The 16,368-nt window shown below is 40.6% G+C and overlaps 1 protein-coding gene across 5 annotated transcripts in view; it reads right to left on the reverse strand.

Annotated features, from left to right (window-relative positions):
* Positions 1-16,368, reverse strand: part of CDV3 (CDV3 homolog) — a 35,784-nt gene that overhangs the window by 17,828 nt on the left and 1,588 nt on the right. Inside the window, exons 2-6 of one of the 5 annotated variants that reach the window (XM_075921912.1) lie at positions 14,062-14,141; positions 9,567-9,703; positions 5,526-5,685; positions 3,837-3,886; positions 1,519-3,456 (exon numbers count right to left, since the gene is read on the reverse strand). In XM_075921912.1, coding sequence (XP_075778027.1) covers positions 3,440-3,456; positions 3,837-3,886; positions 5,526-5,685; positions 9,567-9,703; positions 14,062-14,141 — 444 coding nt within the window. In that variant the 3' untranslated portion in view covers positions 1,519-3,439. Of the gene's footprint in view, positions 1-1,518; positions 3,887-5,525; positions 5,686-9,566; positions 9,704-14,061; positions 14,142-16,368 lie in introns of those variants that run through there. The other 4 variants (XM_075921913.1, XM_075921915.1, XM_075921911.1 and 1 more) reach the window with 4 other exon arrangements.

The following is a 16,368-nucleotide window of genomic DNA, read 5'->3' on the forward strand; positions in this document are numbered from 1 at the left end:
TATTATTTAGCTCTAATCTACCCCTAAATATCTTCTAAGAGCCCAGTAAGCAGTGGAAGTGTCAATAATAGTACTTGATAATACTGACGTCTTGTGGTCCAGCAAATTCTCTGGTGCTGTACTGGTTAGGTCCCAAGGGTGCCGGACTAAAGAGGTTCAACCTGTACTAGAGATGTTAAAAATGTATGTATTCAAGTAAACATGTAACCACTAAAACTTCCAGCAGTTGTATGTTTACCCTTTGGGGGGAAGCTTCCTAGATGGTGATATGCATGGCTTAAAAGCTGATACTGAGACAGCAGGGTGTGGGCAGGCTGTAAATGAGAATTTTCTTCATTTTAAATAAGGCTTCAGAGCTCATGCATAGTTTTTAAAGTGACATTTATCAGTGTGTTAAAGTAGACTATAGCAGCCATATAAATCTGAATCTTATTTGAGACAGGTCACTGTACTTTAGGTAATTTTTACATGTGCCAAGAGTGTGATTCAAAATAACATTCATTTTATTGCAATAGGATGCTAAATATAATTCCTTAACAAAAATTTAAAAAAAGGGAAGTTGTGACTTAATTGGATTTTGTTAGACTCCCTGAACACACTGCTTAATCAGAGAAGTCCCTACAAAAATTCCAGATTCCTTGTATTGTGAAGATATTCTAGCAAGTACTTAGAATGACACGCATTGGCTGTGTCTACACTGGGCCACTTATTCCGGAAAAGCAGCTGCTTTTCCGGAATAAGCTGCGAGCTGTCTACACTGGCCCCTTGAATTTCCGGAAAAGCACTGACGATTTACTGTAAGAAATCAGCTGCTTTTCCGGAAAAACTATGCTGCTCCCGCTCGGGCAAAAGTCCTTTTTCTGGAAAACTGTTTCGGAAAAGGGCCAGTGTAGACAGCACAGTAGTCTTTTCCGGAAAAAAGCCCCGATCGCGAAAATGACAATTGGGGCTTTTTTCCGGAAAAGCGCGTCTACATTGGCCACAAACGCTTTTCCGGAAAAAGAGCGTCTACACTGGCAGGCTGCTTTTCCGGAAAAGCCCTTTTTCCGGAAAAGTATCTGTGGCCAATGTAGACGGGCTTTTCCGGAAAAAGGGCTTTTCCGGAAAAGCAGCCTGCCAGTGTAGATGCTCTTTTTCCGGAAATACTTATAACGGAAAACTATTCCGTTTTAAGCTTTTTCGGAAATTCATGCCAGTGTAGACGTAGCCCTAGTGTTTAGCCCACTGTGTGTCCCCTTTTCATTCTATGGACACTGCTGAGAATGCCACTTAGGTCTAAAAGATTATTTGAATTAGATACAATCCAGAGGCCTCAGTCTAATTACCACACTATGTGAAGGATATACAGGACCAAACGTCCCCATGAGCTGTTAGCTGTGTTTCTTTGGACCTGGATTTGAACTTAATGACTGCAAACACCTCATTATCTGTCACAAAGCTATCCAGTTACCCTGCATTTATTTAAATGCTACATGGTGTACACTAGAACTACAGGTAAAGATTCATTAGACTCCAGGATCCATGTATATTTCCACTTTATTAGATTTATTAATGTTACAGGTTTTCTTGCACTGCCAGAACCATGCCTGAGAATTCAAATAAAGGTACAATGGACAGCCTCATCTACCCATCATACAGTGTATTAAAAACTTGATTCATGTGCATTAACGATCCATTAAAATGCCAGAACAAAGTTGGGAATTTAGTATATCGGATATCTACCATGTCATCAAGTGACACTTCCATTTACAGCAAAGAACAATCTTAAACTTTTTAGTGACAAAAAAACATGTTTTGTTGGCAGAGTTCTTTCAGGGAAGATACATGGCTCAGAGTCCAACGGTATCAAAGTCAGTCTACTTTAAGTGGTTTTGATTCTCAAAATTAAATCTTCAGGTTTTAAACTTGTCTTGAGCGGTGTACCTAATCACAGCTGCTAGTTTGGACATTTACTGAAAAAGTTCACTCTGGAAGGACTTTAAGGCCAGTTCTATTCCAAGCATATTATGAGAACAAAGAGAAAGCCCTGACCCCACTGAAGTCAACAGCAAGAGTCTTACTGACCTCAAAGGAAATAGACTTTATACCATCAGCAATTAAATCAAAGGAAACTAGCCACATAATTTCTGCATGAGCCACCAAGCCTCATCGTCTATAGGTGAAGTACTGCCACATCACTAAGATTGCTTTGCCATTGGAAAATATGAAGTAGACAAGGGAATTAAGTCTGCAGCTCCTCCTTTTGGCATTCACATTTACAGGGAGAAACCTAGATTTGGAAAGAGGTGCTTACTCTCTTAACTAGCATACTAAAAACATACTGAATGAAGCAAGGGGAAAGACAAATGGTGTGGAGAATTTGGGTGGTTGTCATTCTTTTTCACCGTATGGAAACTAGTGGGTATTACGTATCTAATAGCTTTAGCATACAAATACCATTTTATTTATCTCCACTAAATTAAGCCAGAAGTGACCAGAAACTGAACAAAGCTCTCAACTCCTTCCAATGTCACTAGGTTTCCTCCAGTTGAAAAAAATACCATTTAAAATGAGGATTTTTGCATGTAAAAGTTTGCAAGCTCACAAGGTGACCAGAAGCAGCCATAAAATTAAATCTCACCAGGTTTGAGGTTATCCTTCCCTCGGAGACATATCAATTTACCCATACAAGACAGGATTGGTTGGAAACAGCTGTTACTTTTGCCACTTGTGCCACAACAGAAAAACTCATCTTGAGGTTAATATTATTACTGCATGTATTTTTTTTAAAACTACATTCTGAAAACTACAGTGTGAGTACGGGCTTCTGCTGTGTGCCAAATTAAATCCTACTGCAGTCCCAGTCCCTCAGAAAAAGAGAAGTGACCCAATTATGAAAACCAAAATAAACTTATCACTATTAACACACTTCACATTTTTACTCGCGTGTACTGCAATTCTATACCAGAAACAGGGAAGGCATTTTTTTGAAGAACAAAGAAAACACTTAAACACAACTGTGAAAATGGCTAATGCAAACAGCCCTATCAATCTCCCACCCCACACACCCTCCAATTTCGTATTGGAATGAGTTTTGTTTTGCAGTTATCTCAGTACAGCTCTATCTAAAAAGGTAAACAAACTACAGCTCTGTACTATACTTTGTTAATTTTTGAAAGTGGTATGCTCCAGAAAGTCTCTAGTAGGCTATGGCTACACATGAACGGATTCCTCAGGATGGGACACCAGACAGATTTCTCATTAAGGTCACTTAAATCTTTGTTATTTATAGCAAATCAGAACCAAATGGCTGACTTCTGCAGGATTTCTGACAGGAACCCAGAAGAGAAGCTGGTTTCAAGTTTCAGATGGCCACTAAAACAGTTGTAACCTTCTTTTCCAGAAGTTGTGATCCACATGGTGTCCACAATGAGTGCAGCAAGTCTGAGGTAGTCAACCCTTACGAAGGCTCAGTATCTGAACATAAAAAGATTTTGAAATGACCACTGACTGTAGATACTTTTTCAGAGTATTAAAGAACACTGATGAATCTTGTTCAACCATTTACATCAATTTCCCCCAAATCCAATGGAGAACGGTGTAACACATTATGCTTCCATAGTGCGAGAGCAATCACTTATGTCAAAGTAGTCTGCACTTGCCGCAGCAGATCCAGCAGAAATAAGATGGCATGTTCATCATAGTCGTTAGCTGTAGTTTAGTTACCTTAGTAGGAGGGTTACCAAAAAAGCATTCCTTAATTGTAACGTGTATGCAGCTCTACTGATCCCCAAGCACAGCATATTGGTTGTCTAGCTGAAGTTTAAGTGCCTGGTTTTTTGAGACCTCATCCCTACCTCTATTTTTGTGTTTTACTACTTCAAAGCTCTTCTCCATTTCTTTATCCCTAAGGGAAAATAAATGTAGTCAGTAATTGTCTTATTCACTAGCTTCTGAATTGTGAAATTCCTAGCCAATTTCCACCCCAAAACCAACAAAATTACACTACAAATGCAGAGTAGAGATCTAAAAAAAAAATATATGTATAAAAATATTAACTGTGTAACCAATCAAAATTCTATCACTTACATGGTTAACCATGGGGCTGCTGGTCCCATGGCACGATGGGGCCAACCAGGGTGGAGCAGCCCCTTGCCTACGGCACACGTGGAGGGGCTGCTCTAGTTGCCGGTTAATCGGTAAGCATCACCTGGTAAGAGTGATACTTACTGAGTAACTGGTTACGTCCCTATGCAGAGTTTAAGGAGTTGGCTGGATTCCACAGGTTATCCATGTATTCCCCAAGAGAACAGAAGATTGCATAAACTATTTCCAGAGGAAAGTCTGTGCCCTTTCTATGCTATTTGTTCAGATTACATTGGTGATTTCATTTGCATAAATCCATTTCAATTTGGCACATTGTGTAGTTCAAAATATATGGTTTACACTTTCAAACCATTCTACAGTGTTTCTCTCAAAGATGATAGAAAAATATAGGTCCATTCCCCTCCCAATGATGTCTGAACATTGCAACATGAAGCATACCCAACAGTCATGTAGAAGAGATGGAAAGAACTGCATTGCAGTTAATTTGTTACTCAAGTGTAATTCAGAATTTCTCCTGCTGGTTTTTAAAATTAACACTGTCCTAGGGCAGCCTAAACATCTTTGACAATACTGTTTGCCAATTGGCAGATACCAAACTAGACCAGAAAGGAAGCTTATATATTGGTACTGTGATGTACCAGTCAATGCCACATCAAGATGTGATAGGAGCAAATAAGTAAGAGGTCTTGTTTACCCTTCAGCAGGGAAGGAGTCCATGGGAGGGACAGGGAATTCAGGCAGTGTATGTCTGGAGTCTCCTTAAAAAGTCACTAAAGGGCATGATATGGCCCTCCAAACTCATGGATAATATAACAACTTCAGAAAGACTGCATTGACAATATTCTTCCCTTTGCTCCACACAACCCCTTTTGAAACTGTCCAGGACAACACAGCATGTTGTTATCAATTCCCTACTGACAGCTGCGACAGAGCACTGGTTAATATGGAAAGGAATTTGACATTGTCAAGATCAGCAGGGTTTTATTTAAGGAAAGAAATCCCAGAATGTAAGGATAAGACCAAGGAGAATGTTAATCACCTAGTGTAGCCCTCTCCTCAGTGAAAGAAGTCCCACTCCTCAGATCTTTGAGGAACATTGGGAAGGTGGGAATCAGTGTTACCTGTAAGACGTGCACTTGGGCACCCACCCAGGAGATTCCAATGCCATCCAGCTGATTAACAGAGCACTCAGTCATCTACTGGTGGTGCACGTCTGCACATGTGTTGTTGCACATAACGTTTATTCTGCACATGAATGGAGCATTGGTGGATATCTCCATAAAGTCACAGAAATGATAAAATTTTAAATCCCAACCCCATCAAATCATTTCTGCTTAGACATCTGGGAAAGACCATGACCTGACACCAAATAAGGAGTTAGAACTGATAGGAAAGCATTTTAAATAGGCATCTGAGAGAAATTGATACAATATACTTACTTTCGGCTATCTAGATGCTTGGCAGTGGATTGCAGCGATGGAAACTGTGTATCACTGTAGATCTCTGGTGGCCCTTGTGGTGCTCTCCGTGTCCTGGTCTCCCTAGCACCAGGCGGTCGGTATACACCACTGGACTGCACTGGTTCAGGTGGTTCTGTAACTGGAGTTTATTAGCAGAGTTTTAGACAAAACAAGTGTATAGGCTCATTTTTTCATCTCTGGCTTAGGACCCTATTTTGTTATTTGCTTCCAATGGTCAGATATTCTAATAGGAGTTGGTCTAATACATAATATCTTAGTTTCAGATCATTAGTGAGTGTTTGAGCATGCCATGTAACAATCCTATCCAATTAATGACTAGAGCTTTTTACATTAAAGTGCAGTTTTAGAACTGCAACATATAATCATAAGTGGTAAAAGACAGTGCACAGGATTTAAGAGTAATTTGCTAACATTTGTGATTACTAGCTACATTTTAAGTTACTGTTGTATTCCCTGTATTTCCCAGCCTATGGCCTCAAATCAAACTGAAGTACTTGCTAACAAATAATGAAATGTAATCTATTGTAAACTCGTAAAGGAGGGAATATACACCTACGTGACACTGCTAGACCCAGTGACTCACCCCCATTAAGTTTAACTTTATTTTCTAGTTCCAAAAACTTATACATCCCATCGTAAGAATTAAAAAGTTTTAAATTTCCCTGATAACATAAAAGAGGGTTTATTATAACAGCAGCCAATAAAATAAAAGTATAATTTAGCATTTTGTATTGAAGATGCTATTAAGTAATGTATTTGTTTAATAGTTTTTAGGTGCAGTTAGTTTCTGGCCTTTCAGTTGTTCTGTAGGTTAACAGGGCCCTAGGAGAAACAGCATCAATGAAGCAGGATTATCAGATTAAGAGAGGAGTTAAATTTATGTTAATAAACTTCGGGGGTAGCCGAGTTAGTCTGTACAGGATAAACTTAAAAAACAAGAAACGGTTTGTTAGCATTTTATAGACTAACCAAAAATGTAGATGCTATCATGAGCTTTCGTGGGCACAGCCCACTTTTTTTAAACTCAGGTCATTTGAAGAAGTGGGCTGTGCCCACGAAAGCTCATGATGCCATCTACATGTTTTGTTAGTCTATAAAGTGCTACCAAACCATTTCTTGTTTTTTAAGTTTATTCATGTTAAGAAAATTGATCTGGGGTTAAGTATATCTATTACCTTTAAATCCACAACAACTCTGCCGTTTACACTGGGAAGTTTACACATCTAGGTAGATTTAGTAGTGTGGCAGACAAGCCACATCTGCAAGTATTGAAGTCAACAAGCCTGATCTGGCAGAATTCCTTTGGAATCAGGGGGAGCTGTGCTTGAACAAGAACTGCAGAACTGAGTTGTTTTTCTCACTGATGACTATTTTGCCATTTTTAAGTATGTTTGTTTGTATCCTCTGATGAAGCCTTTTTAATCCACTCAAGATATACTTAAAATGCTGAAGGGAACTGGTTGCTCCCTCACAATCAGACAGCTACATGGTTTTACATACTTTAAAACTTCTGATGGGAATACTACAAAAGATCTGAGTCAAACCCCTCGTCATTTGCCTCTTTGTATGTCTCCATTGGAAGTCTGCTTAAATACCTGGGTACCTGTCAATGAAAAGCACTAAAGGTTTTACATTTACATAATTTCTAAACTCGTACAGAATCCTTTACAACAAGCATTTGTTCTGCTGTGCATTGTTGATCAACTGTCGCATAGTCCAGGAGGCTGCTTGTCCAAACTGAACTTGGATTATGAACTGTAACCATTGTAGTGATTTACACCACAGGATGAAAAGGGAAGTTGGCTCAGAAAGAAGCAACAGTTGCCGTCTGTATCCTATCATAGTCCAACCACATTTACAGCTTTACATCTAGGATTCTGCTTGTGCAGAAAAGTAAGCTGTCAAAAGCTGAGACAAGGCAGTTCTAATCGCAACTCAAATCTCCCTCAATAACTCAAGTGAGAAGTGTACTGAGAAAGCAAGAGAAAATTTAGAATACATAGTGCTACCTCTACTAATTTAAGTCATTTTGGACTGAGGTAATATTTAAAGTCTTCCCCCCACAGAAGAGATCAGATGACAATCTTTTCACTAAGATCATACACTTCTGCCAACTGATTATGAATAATCATGGTAACAGTTTAGGTGTGAGAGAGGAGGGAGATCAACTGAGGAAACTAATCTTAAGTTTGCAAACTATACCAATTGAATATTATTTTCCTTCATACCATTTCTGAAAGGTATTTTACTCTATATTCAACTGGAAACAGAATGATCGACACTTTAATGTTTTTGGCAACCCTATTAATATAAATGTTCCTGTCAACATGGTTTCTGTAAAGGGAAATCCTGTCTTACTAATCTGTTAGAGTTCTTTGAAGGGGTTAACAAACATGCGGACAAGGGGGATCCAGTAGATATACTTGGATTTTCAGAAAGCCTTTGACAAGGTCCCTCACCAAAGGCTCTTGTGTAAATTACATGGCCATGGGATAAGAGGGAAGGTCCTTTCTTGGATTGAGAACTGGTTAAAAGACAGGAAACAAAGGGTAGGAATAAATGGTAAATTTTCAGATTGAGAGGGGTAACTAGTGGTGTACCCCAAGGGTCAGTCCTGGGACCAATCCTTTTCAACGTATTCATAAATGATCTGGAGAAAGGGGTAAGCAATGAGGTAGTAAAGTTTGCAGATGATACAAAACTGTTTAGGATAGTCAAGACAGAAGCAGACTGAGGGACTCCAAGAAGATCTCACCAAACTGAGTGATTGGGCAACAAAATGGCAAATGAAATTTAATGTGGATAAGTATAAAGTAATGCACATCGGGAAAAATAACCCCAACTATACATACAGTATGATGGGGGCTAATTTGGCTACAACAAATCAGGAAAGAGATCTTGGAGTTATCGTGGACAGTTCTCTGAAAACTTCCACAGTGTGCAGTGGCGGTCAAAAAGGCAAATAGGATGCTAGGAATTATTAAGAAAGGGATAGAAAATAAGACCCAGAATATCTTACTGCCCCTGTATAAAACTATGGTACGCCCACATCTTGAATACTGTGTACAGGTGTGGTCTCCTCACCTCAAAAAAGATATTTTTAGCCTTGGAAAGGGTTCAGAAAAGGGCAACTAAAATGATTAGGGGTTTGGAACGGGTCCCATATGAGGAGAGGTTAAAGCGACTGGGACTTTTCAGTTTAGAAAAGAGGAGACTGAGGGGGGATATGATAGAGGTCTATAAAATCATGAGTGGTGTGGAGAGGGCGGATAAAGAAAAGTTATTTATTAGTTCCCTAAATAGAAGAACTAGAGGACACCAAATGAAATTAATGGGTAGCAGGTTTAAAACTAATAAAAGAAAGTTCTTCTTCACACAGCGTGTAGTCAACCTGTGGAACTCCTTGCCAGAGGAGGCTGTGAAGGCTAGGACTATAACAGAGTTTAAAGAGAAGCTGGATAATTTCATGGAGGTTAGGTCCATAAAAGGCTATTAGCCAGGGGATAAAATGGTGTACTTGGCCTCTGTCTGTCAGAGGCTGGAGAAGGATGGCAGGAGACAAATCGCTTGATCATTGTCTTCGGTCCACCCTCTCTGGGGCACCTGGTGCTGGCCACTGTCGGTAGACAGGATACTGGGCTAGATGGACCTTTGGTCTGACCCAGTACGGCCGTTCTTATGTTCTTATGTCTAAAATATTAATTCCTATCACAACTCAACATAACCATATCTTAAAATCAGAAAACTACTTTTTAAAAAATTTTATGCCTTTGGCAGAACTACGTACTTCATTTCATGGTCTCACTGCACAGACAGTGTTAAAGGTTTGGTGTGAATAAGCAGTCCCATGCAGTGATACTTAGGTGAGTTTGAGACTACAAACATTAACAGGGAACTGCGGTACTGGTGTAATAGCCAAGATTTTGAATTCAAGTTCTTACGAGTCAGATTTCAAGTTGGTGTGCCTTTACAGGCTACTGAAAGCCAAGAAAAGATTACCAATAGTTTCAGCAACAGGTGCTTGCACAGGAGCTGTCTTGTTCCATGGACCAGATGCTCTTTCCACACCACTGCCAGACTCCTCCCAGTTGTCACCTGGTTCTTCTCTCTTTTCACCTTCATCATCTTCTTTCTCACTAGTGGAACAGTAGTTAGTGTGTTAGGATGAAAGACTTAGAGACTTGCCAAAAACATTATACAGTGTGTGAAACAAGACTGCCTTATTATCAATATCATTCTCATTATTAGAGAGGCTAGTCTACGGCAAAACAATTTAACTATCAAGCCCTGGCACATGCAGTACCAACATTGGTAACAATTTCACATTTAATTAGTTATCTAATGAATGGGAATACAGATACCAAGACATAGGATATACATAATGTACTAGCTGGTCAGTTTTATGCTGATCCTATGTTTTCATCTTGCTCTAAATTTTTATAACAAGATAGTTAGGCACTGTGAATTTTTGGCACTAGGTTGAGGTGGTGATGAGACACTTCACACTGAGAAAGGAGCAGAAGAATGCACACTTGTGAGCACCACTTTAGCAGGATGTTTCTGCCAAAGTGATCTCAAAAGTAAGGGGCATCAACATTTAACTGCAATTTTGAGGTATGAATTAGTTTCACTGTAGTGACTGAAACAATTTATACCACAGAATTACTGTGTGTCAGCCTGAAGATTCAAGAAACTCTAATAAACCACTAAGATTCCCTGCAACCATGAGGCTAGAAACAGCTAATAAAAATCTTACATTCTGAAGTACAATTCTGTGGCAAGTGATATTTCCTGCTTGCAGAATCCATGAGATTTTTTTCCTTATGCCTGTGAGTCACACCTGGTTGGTAGCTTTTAAATTGTATCTTGGGTATTAATTAAGGGATAGTGAAGTAATTTTTTTAACTTTACATAATGATTATACTAATTTTTCATAACATTTACTGTTGGTCTGTGAAAAACCAAAACTAATTAGTAGGATCAGGTTATCAGATATGCCAATAGCCACATTAGCTAAGCATTTTGAATGTGGATACACTTAATTTAGCAAAATGATTTAGTTTGACTTGAGAGGAAGTTATCCCGACTTCAACACAGAATGTATGTACAGCAGTAGAGCCTCAAAATGAGAAGTATATACACGGATTAAAATCTCTTTATAAAACTTTATAAAATCTTCCATGCTTTACAAAATAGGCCAATGACTTCATGGAATGAGTCATAATACAGAATTCAGGCCTTAGATTTCTGAACTGTAAAGCTACAAGACACCTATACACAGTGCTGACTGGTTTCACAATATCCTATGTCAGGACCGAGAACTTTCTGCTGAAGTAACGGTTTAACAAGTAGTGATCTTTATAGGAAACAAAAACCAAGCTGGAGAAAGCCTGAAATCTAGGTATTGAAAGAGAAGCTTTCAATAAACAGATTGTACTGTATGAATGGGTTTTAAAGAACTGAAGATCTATTTAATTTGTGGGAGCATATTCAGGAATCTCATTTTATTACATTGGGTACTTCTAGCGTCCATGACTAGCATTGTGAGAAGTGCCCTCTTTCCTTGAATGTATGGAAAAAAACTTTCTGCAGGGACTCTCATTGAAAAAAATCATATCTAGAAAATGGAAGCCAAGTCCTGATGAAGGCTTGATTAACAATCTTTTAAGAAAAAAGTAGAGATGATCATTAAACTAGTCCCTGCTAGTTACTTCCCTTCAGTCTCTGATCAGTTATACTTATCTGAAAGGTCAAATTAAGACACTCAACTCCAGCTACGCTAATTGTGTAGCTAAAGATAACTTATCTTAATGTGACTTATGGTGCAATCTCCACAGCAGGAGACTGACGGGAGAAATGCTCCCACTGACTTCCTTTACTCCTTGTGAGGACTAGGAGCTCCAACGACTATGGATGGGGTCATCTTTACTAGACCCACTAAATCGCACTCTAGAAGATTGACAGCTGCAGCATTGATCTTCCCATAAATAAAGATGTGGCCTAAGTGATACTTGTGAGTATGTAGAAGGCTTGATTGGTGAAAAAATTATTAAAAGGCACACAACAGGACAAGCAGTTCTGAGGGAAAAAGACTGCTTGGTTAACATGGAACTATCGTTATGAATTAAGAATTAGCCTTTTAGAAAGATAAGTAGTTCAGACTAAGATTAGGCAAAAAGTAGTAATTAGTAGTTTTGATGCAAGATTTAGGCATTTTAATGTGGTCCCAAATTTCATAAAGTTTCAAGCACGTGTCCTCTAAAAAATCCAGTTAACAGATATTCAGTGGAGAGATCTGCTTGATAATGGACACGAATGCACATGAAAATGAAAAATGTTTCTTTGCAATTAAATCAAGGGGAATCCTTGGTAGAAGATACTAAAATGCCCCGTAACCTCAAAAGAAAGCGGCTTAGAGTTCTTACTGGACAAAACCCAAGAAGCTAGTAGCTGCATTTTTCACTTTATTCAGGGTGACGATGTTTAGGTTGAGGACACTTACTCATTCATCCCACAATCCACTCATCAAAAAGGAATGGAATGGATTCAGTTACTTCTGTGGAGGCAAGCAGGGACCCCTGATGCAAATGAAGAAACTGGATGAGTCTGACTATCCTGTACTGATTTGTCCTCTATGACACTGTCTAGCACAGGGGCAGGCAATCATTTTCGAAGGGGACCACTTCTCAAATTTTGGAAGTGGCCATGGGTTTACCTGGAAAAGGCAGGGCCTCCAGCAGAAGGGGTGGGGATGAGAGCTACCCTACCACAGTGCTACTCAATACGTGACTCGCAGCTGGGATCTTTTGAACATGTCCTCCACTGGGAACACGCTCCACAATGGCAAGGCATCTCCCAGGCAGAGTGAGCATTGAAAGACACAAGCAGACGGGCTGGCTGGAACACACGAGTACAGAGCGTCGACGTTTCTAGCCCCCAGGGAGGTGGGGCCAGGAGCGCCGAGGCATTGTGGGAAGTACTGGCTGCTTAACATTCTGGGCAGAGTCTGAGAGGTGCAGACTGGCTCACACTGGCCACGTTTGGGTCTGGCGTCATGGCTTAAAGCTTAATCTTTGTATTCATGACTGTCAGTGTGAAAGAAGCTATTTGCATGTATATTCAACCACACTTAAGTTACGGCCCTTGGCATTTGCTGTGACTATCATTGTAGCCCCCAAGGCTTCCAAAGTTGAGTAGACCTGTCCTACTGGGAGCTTTGCTTGGCCTGGAGTCCCTCCTTCTTGACTTCTGACCAATAGAAGGGACCTGGAACAGATGGCAAGGTGCTGGGGGCTAGCCTCCTCCCAGAGTTGTCTGGAGTGGAGGCTTACAATTCACTTAATACAGCTTGCAGCTCCTGCCCCCTTCCCTGCTGTTAACTAGGGCTGTCAATTAACACATGTTAATGCCTGCGATTAATGCAGAGCACAATTAACTTGTTAATTGCGGACATTTCCACGGCACTGCCCCTTTGAAAGGCTGGAGCAGTGTTTCCAAGGGGAAGCACTGCACCAAGCTGGGGACTCCAGCTGATCCTGGGCTCCTGCGGAGTTGCCCTTTCGAAACACTGCCTCTGCGTTTCAAAGGGGCAGCTGCATTGAGCCTGGGGTCAGCTGAGGACTCCAGCTGAACCCTGGCTTCCATAGCGCTGCCCCTTTGAAACGTCACCGCAGCACGTCAAAGGGGCAGTGAACGCGATTAATCACAATTTTTTTTTTTATTGCTTGATAGCCCTACTGCTAACCTGTTGCCTGGCAGCTGCATTGAACAGAAGCATTGAAAGGGCTCGCACCTCCCAAGCAACAAGCCAGTGGAACCAAGAGCTGTGAGCCATTTCAATTGCTTCTGTTTAAAGGGCTTGCACCTGCTGGGTGGCTGTCACCCAGCAGGCACAAGCCCTTTAAGTACAAGCAGTTAAAAGGCATGCACATCTCTGTCTCCCAGGCAACGTGCTAGGCAGCAGGGCCTGGAACTGCCTCGCAGGCCAGATCAAAGCCCTAAGTGGGCCAGATTCAGCCTGCTTAAAGGCTTTTGCCCACCCCTCGTGTAGAAGAATGTGAAGGAAGTCTTCTCTAAGATCTGAACCTAAGATGATCAGTATTCTGGAACCACAATCCTGCTAGTACTACTGTTGTGCCAAAAAGTAAAACTGTGTGTGTAGCTGGAAACCCCAACAAGAGAAATCTAGGAAATAAGGATGAAGAGTGAACTGGGATACAAAAATACCACCTGGAATACGTACTAAGATAATCTTGAGTTATCAATTATATTAAGTGATCTCAGAGTCTCCTTACTGAAAATAGATTTTCATTTATATATGTAGAGTTTCCCACTCTAAATTCACCTTTTGCCTGCATAGAATTATTGGCTAGAATGTATAACAAATCTTTACTAAACTAAATTCTGCAGAATTAAATCTCCAAACAAAAAAAAAATATATATTATAGTAATGTGCGCCAATGTTTTTGCTGGAAAAAAACCACAACAGTGGTACCTTATTTGCATGGACTGAACTCTAAGTCCACTGTAGTCAATCTCTTCTTTTTGCTCAAATTCCTTCCATTCATCCTCTTCCTGTACCAAAAGAAATGTTTACAATCTTGTTACCATTTCCATACAATGAAAGAATTGAAAGTGCAAGGAGAAACTACAGCACCAATGGGCCAAAAAATATGGAAAAGGAACTAAAATTTTAAAATTTCCTACTCATCTACTTCCGTTATCTGAGCTTAATATCTATGCATATTAAAATAGTCTTTTTGGATTTTAGACAAGAGATACAGCATTAGCACAATTCATGCTGTTCAGCATGGTTGTGATTTGAATAGATTAGAGGATTCTCATTTAGAAGTGAGGTCATACAAATCAAATTACCACAAAAAACACCAATTTCAGCATGAAAGTGTTATGATTGTAATTTAACTTTTAACGAGATCCAGAATATGCAATGTTCTTTTGCCTTTTAAGTGCTTTATAAGGCATGGCTTAGTAAAACACATGCACAGTGCAGACAAGGGTGATTTTTAATTAGCTTTCACCTATGGTTACAAAAATTACCTTGTGTGCATTTCACACTGGGAAAATCATGCAATGTTCTCCTGACAACAAGCACTTCCACTGCCTTTGCTGTTGACCATAATTTTGCCAAGTTGAAAAGTTAAATTTAAGATTCCAATTACTTTTATAACTTCCACTCAGAACCCCATGAACAACAGTGAAATTTATTTTAAAGTTTTACCTTTCTCCTTGAAAAAGAGTTACAAGCAGCAGTACTAGTAAGCTTTGCCACTACTACGGAATATGATAAATGAGGAAGAGAATGTATAAGAAACCCCCACCCCATTTCCACAGCATCCAAAAAAAAACCAGAGAACAAGTCTCATCCTTCCCAGTGTTTCTTGAGAAGGACTTCAAACCCCTTGAGGCTCACATGAAAGATAAAGACCTTTTATGCAGGGTCTTTGAACAGCACCCTCTCCCTACTCCCCTCCCCAACATCTGAAAGGCACAGGGCCTATCTTCTTATCAGATTATTACCCCAGAACCCTCCCCTTATCATGTAGGCCTATCTCTGGCAGGCAATTAAAGATCTGGTTTAAAGTAACAATATTAATAGCAAATTACTATCATGTTCCTGGGATTGGTTGCCTACAGACTTTATTCCTTCATGAAGAATGCTGCTCTCCATTTGAAGCAATTGAGATATTTTACATTACCTTCTAATGGCAAAATGTTGCCAGATCAGTATTTCTTTAATTAAAGACTTGTTAAAATTTTGTATTTTGCGTTTTGTTAGCTTTTCTGTGTTCTATTTAGAAAAGCCTAAAGTAATTAACTATTATCTCTATTTTAGGAATGTGGCCTGAAATGTTAAGGCATTAATCCTAGTCAAGTTATTAAGTCTCAGAATTCCATACATCCAACCTCTAACTTGGGGGAGAGTCTCAAACTCAGTTTACTTTAGGGACAGTGCCAGTCCTCAAATTCTCCTATTGAACCAGGGCCCTAGGGGGAGCCCAAGTCTCCACCTCACCCCCAGTGTATCGTCTAGCTCTGTCTGCCACCTGCCAGGGTTTTAAATCCTATTTAAAATCCCACCAGCCACACAGCAGGGCTAGAACAGCTGCTGCTAGCTCTGCATTGCTGCTGGCATATCCCTGTAGCCCAGGGGAGGTGTGTGCAGAATTGTCCCGTGTATAGGGCTCAGAGTGGTCGCCCAAGGCACTGTGGTTTTGGTGGCCTCATGGCAGCTGCCCCCAACCATCCTATGGAGTGAATGATCCTCCATACTCAGATTAACCTGCAGCACCCTGGGTAGGCTGGGGCTGGCAGCAGGGGTCAGGCCTCCGCACTCACTACAGGCTGCAGGAGCAACTGGGCTGGCCTGGGAGATCGCTGGCAGGGGTGGGGGTGGGGGTGGGGAGGGGAGGGAGACTTCTGCATCACTCCGCTGGTGCCACTGTGGTGAGTGCAGGGGGTCCACCTTCCTTGCTGCCCTGTGCCAGACCCCCCTGTTAATTCCCAAAGCCACATCCATCAATGGAGATGGCTTGGAGGAAGGGGTACAATGAAGGGGGGAGGAGGCGGCAGTGCAGGAATGGGGCTTAGATAAAGGGTATGGACTCTCTTCCACCCTCCCCTCCATAGCCACCTGTAGGCAGGACTGTGGAACAGATAGGGCCAAGATGGCCCACGGGCTGAGTTTAAGACCCCTACTCTAACTAACCTATGTGAGGGATAAACTTCCCTGTGGGTAAGTTATTCTAGAAGATGGTTTATCAAAGCTTCCTCTGAAGCAACT

This window comes from Pelodiscus sinensis, chromosome 2 (assembly GCF_049634645.1).
Source record: "Pelodiscus sinensis isolate JC-2024 chromosome 2, ASM4963464v1, whole genome shotgun sequence".
Lineage (NCBI taxonomy): Eukaryota > Metazoa > Chordata > Testudines > Trionychidae > Pelodiscus > Pelodiscus sinensis.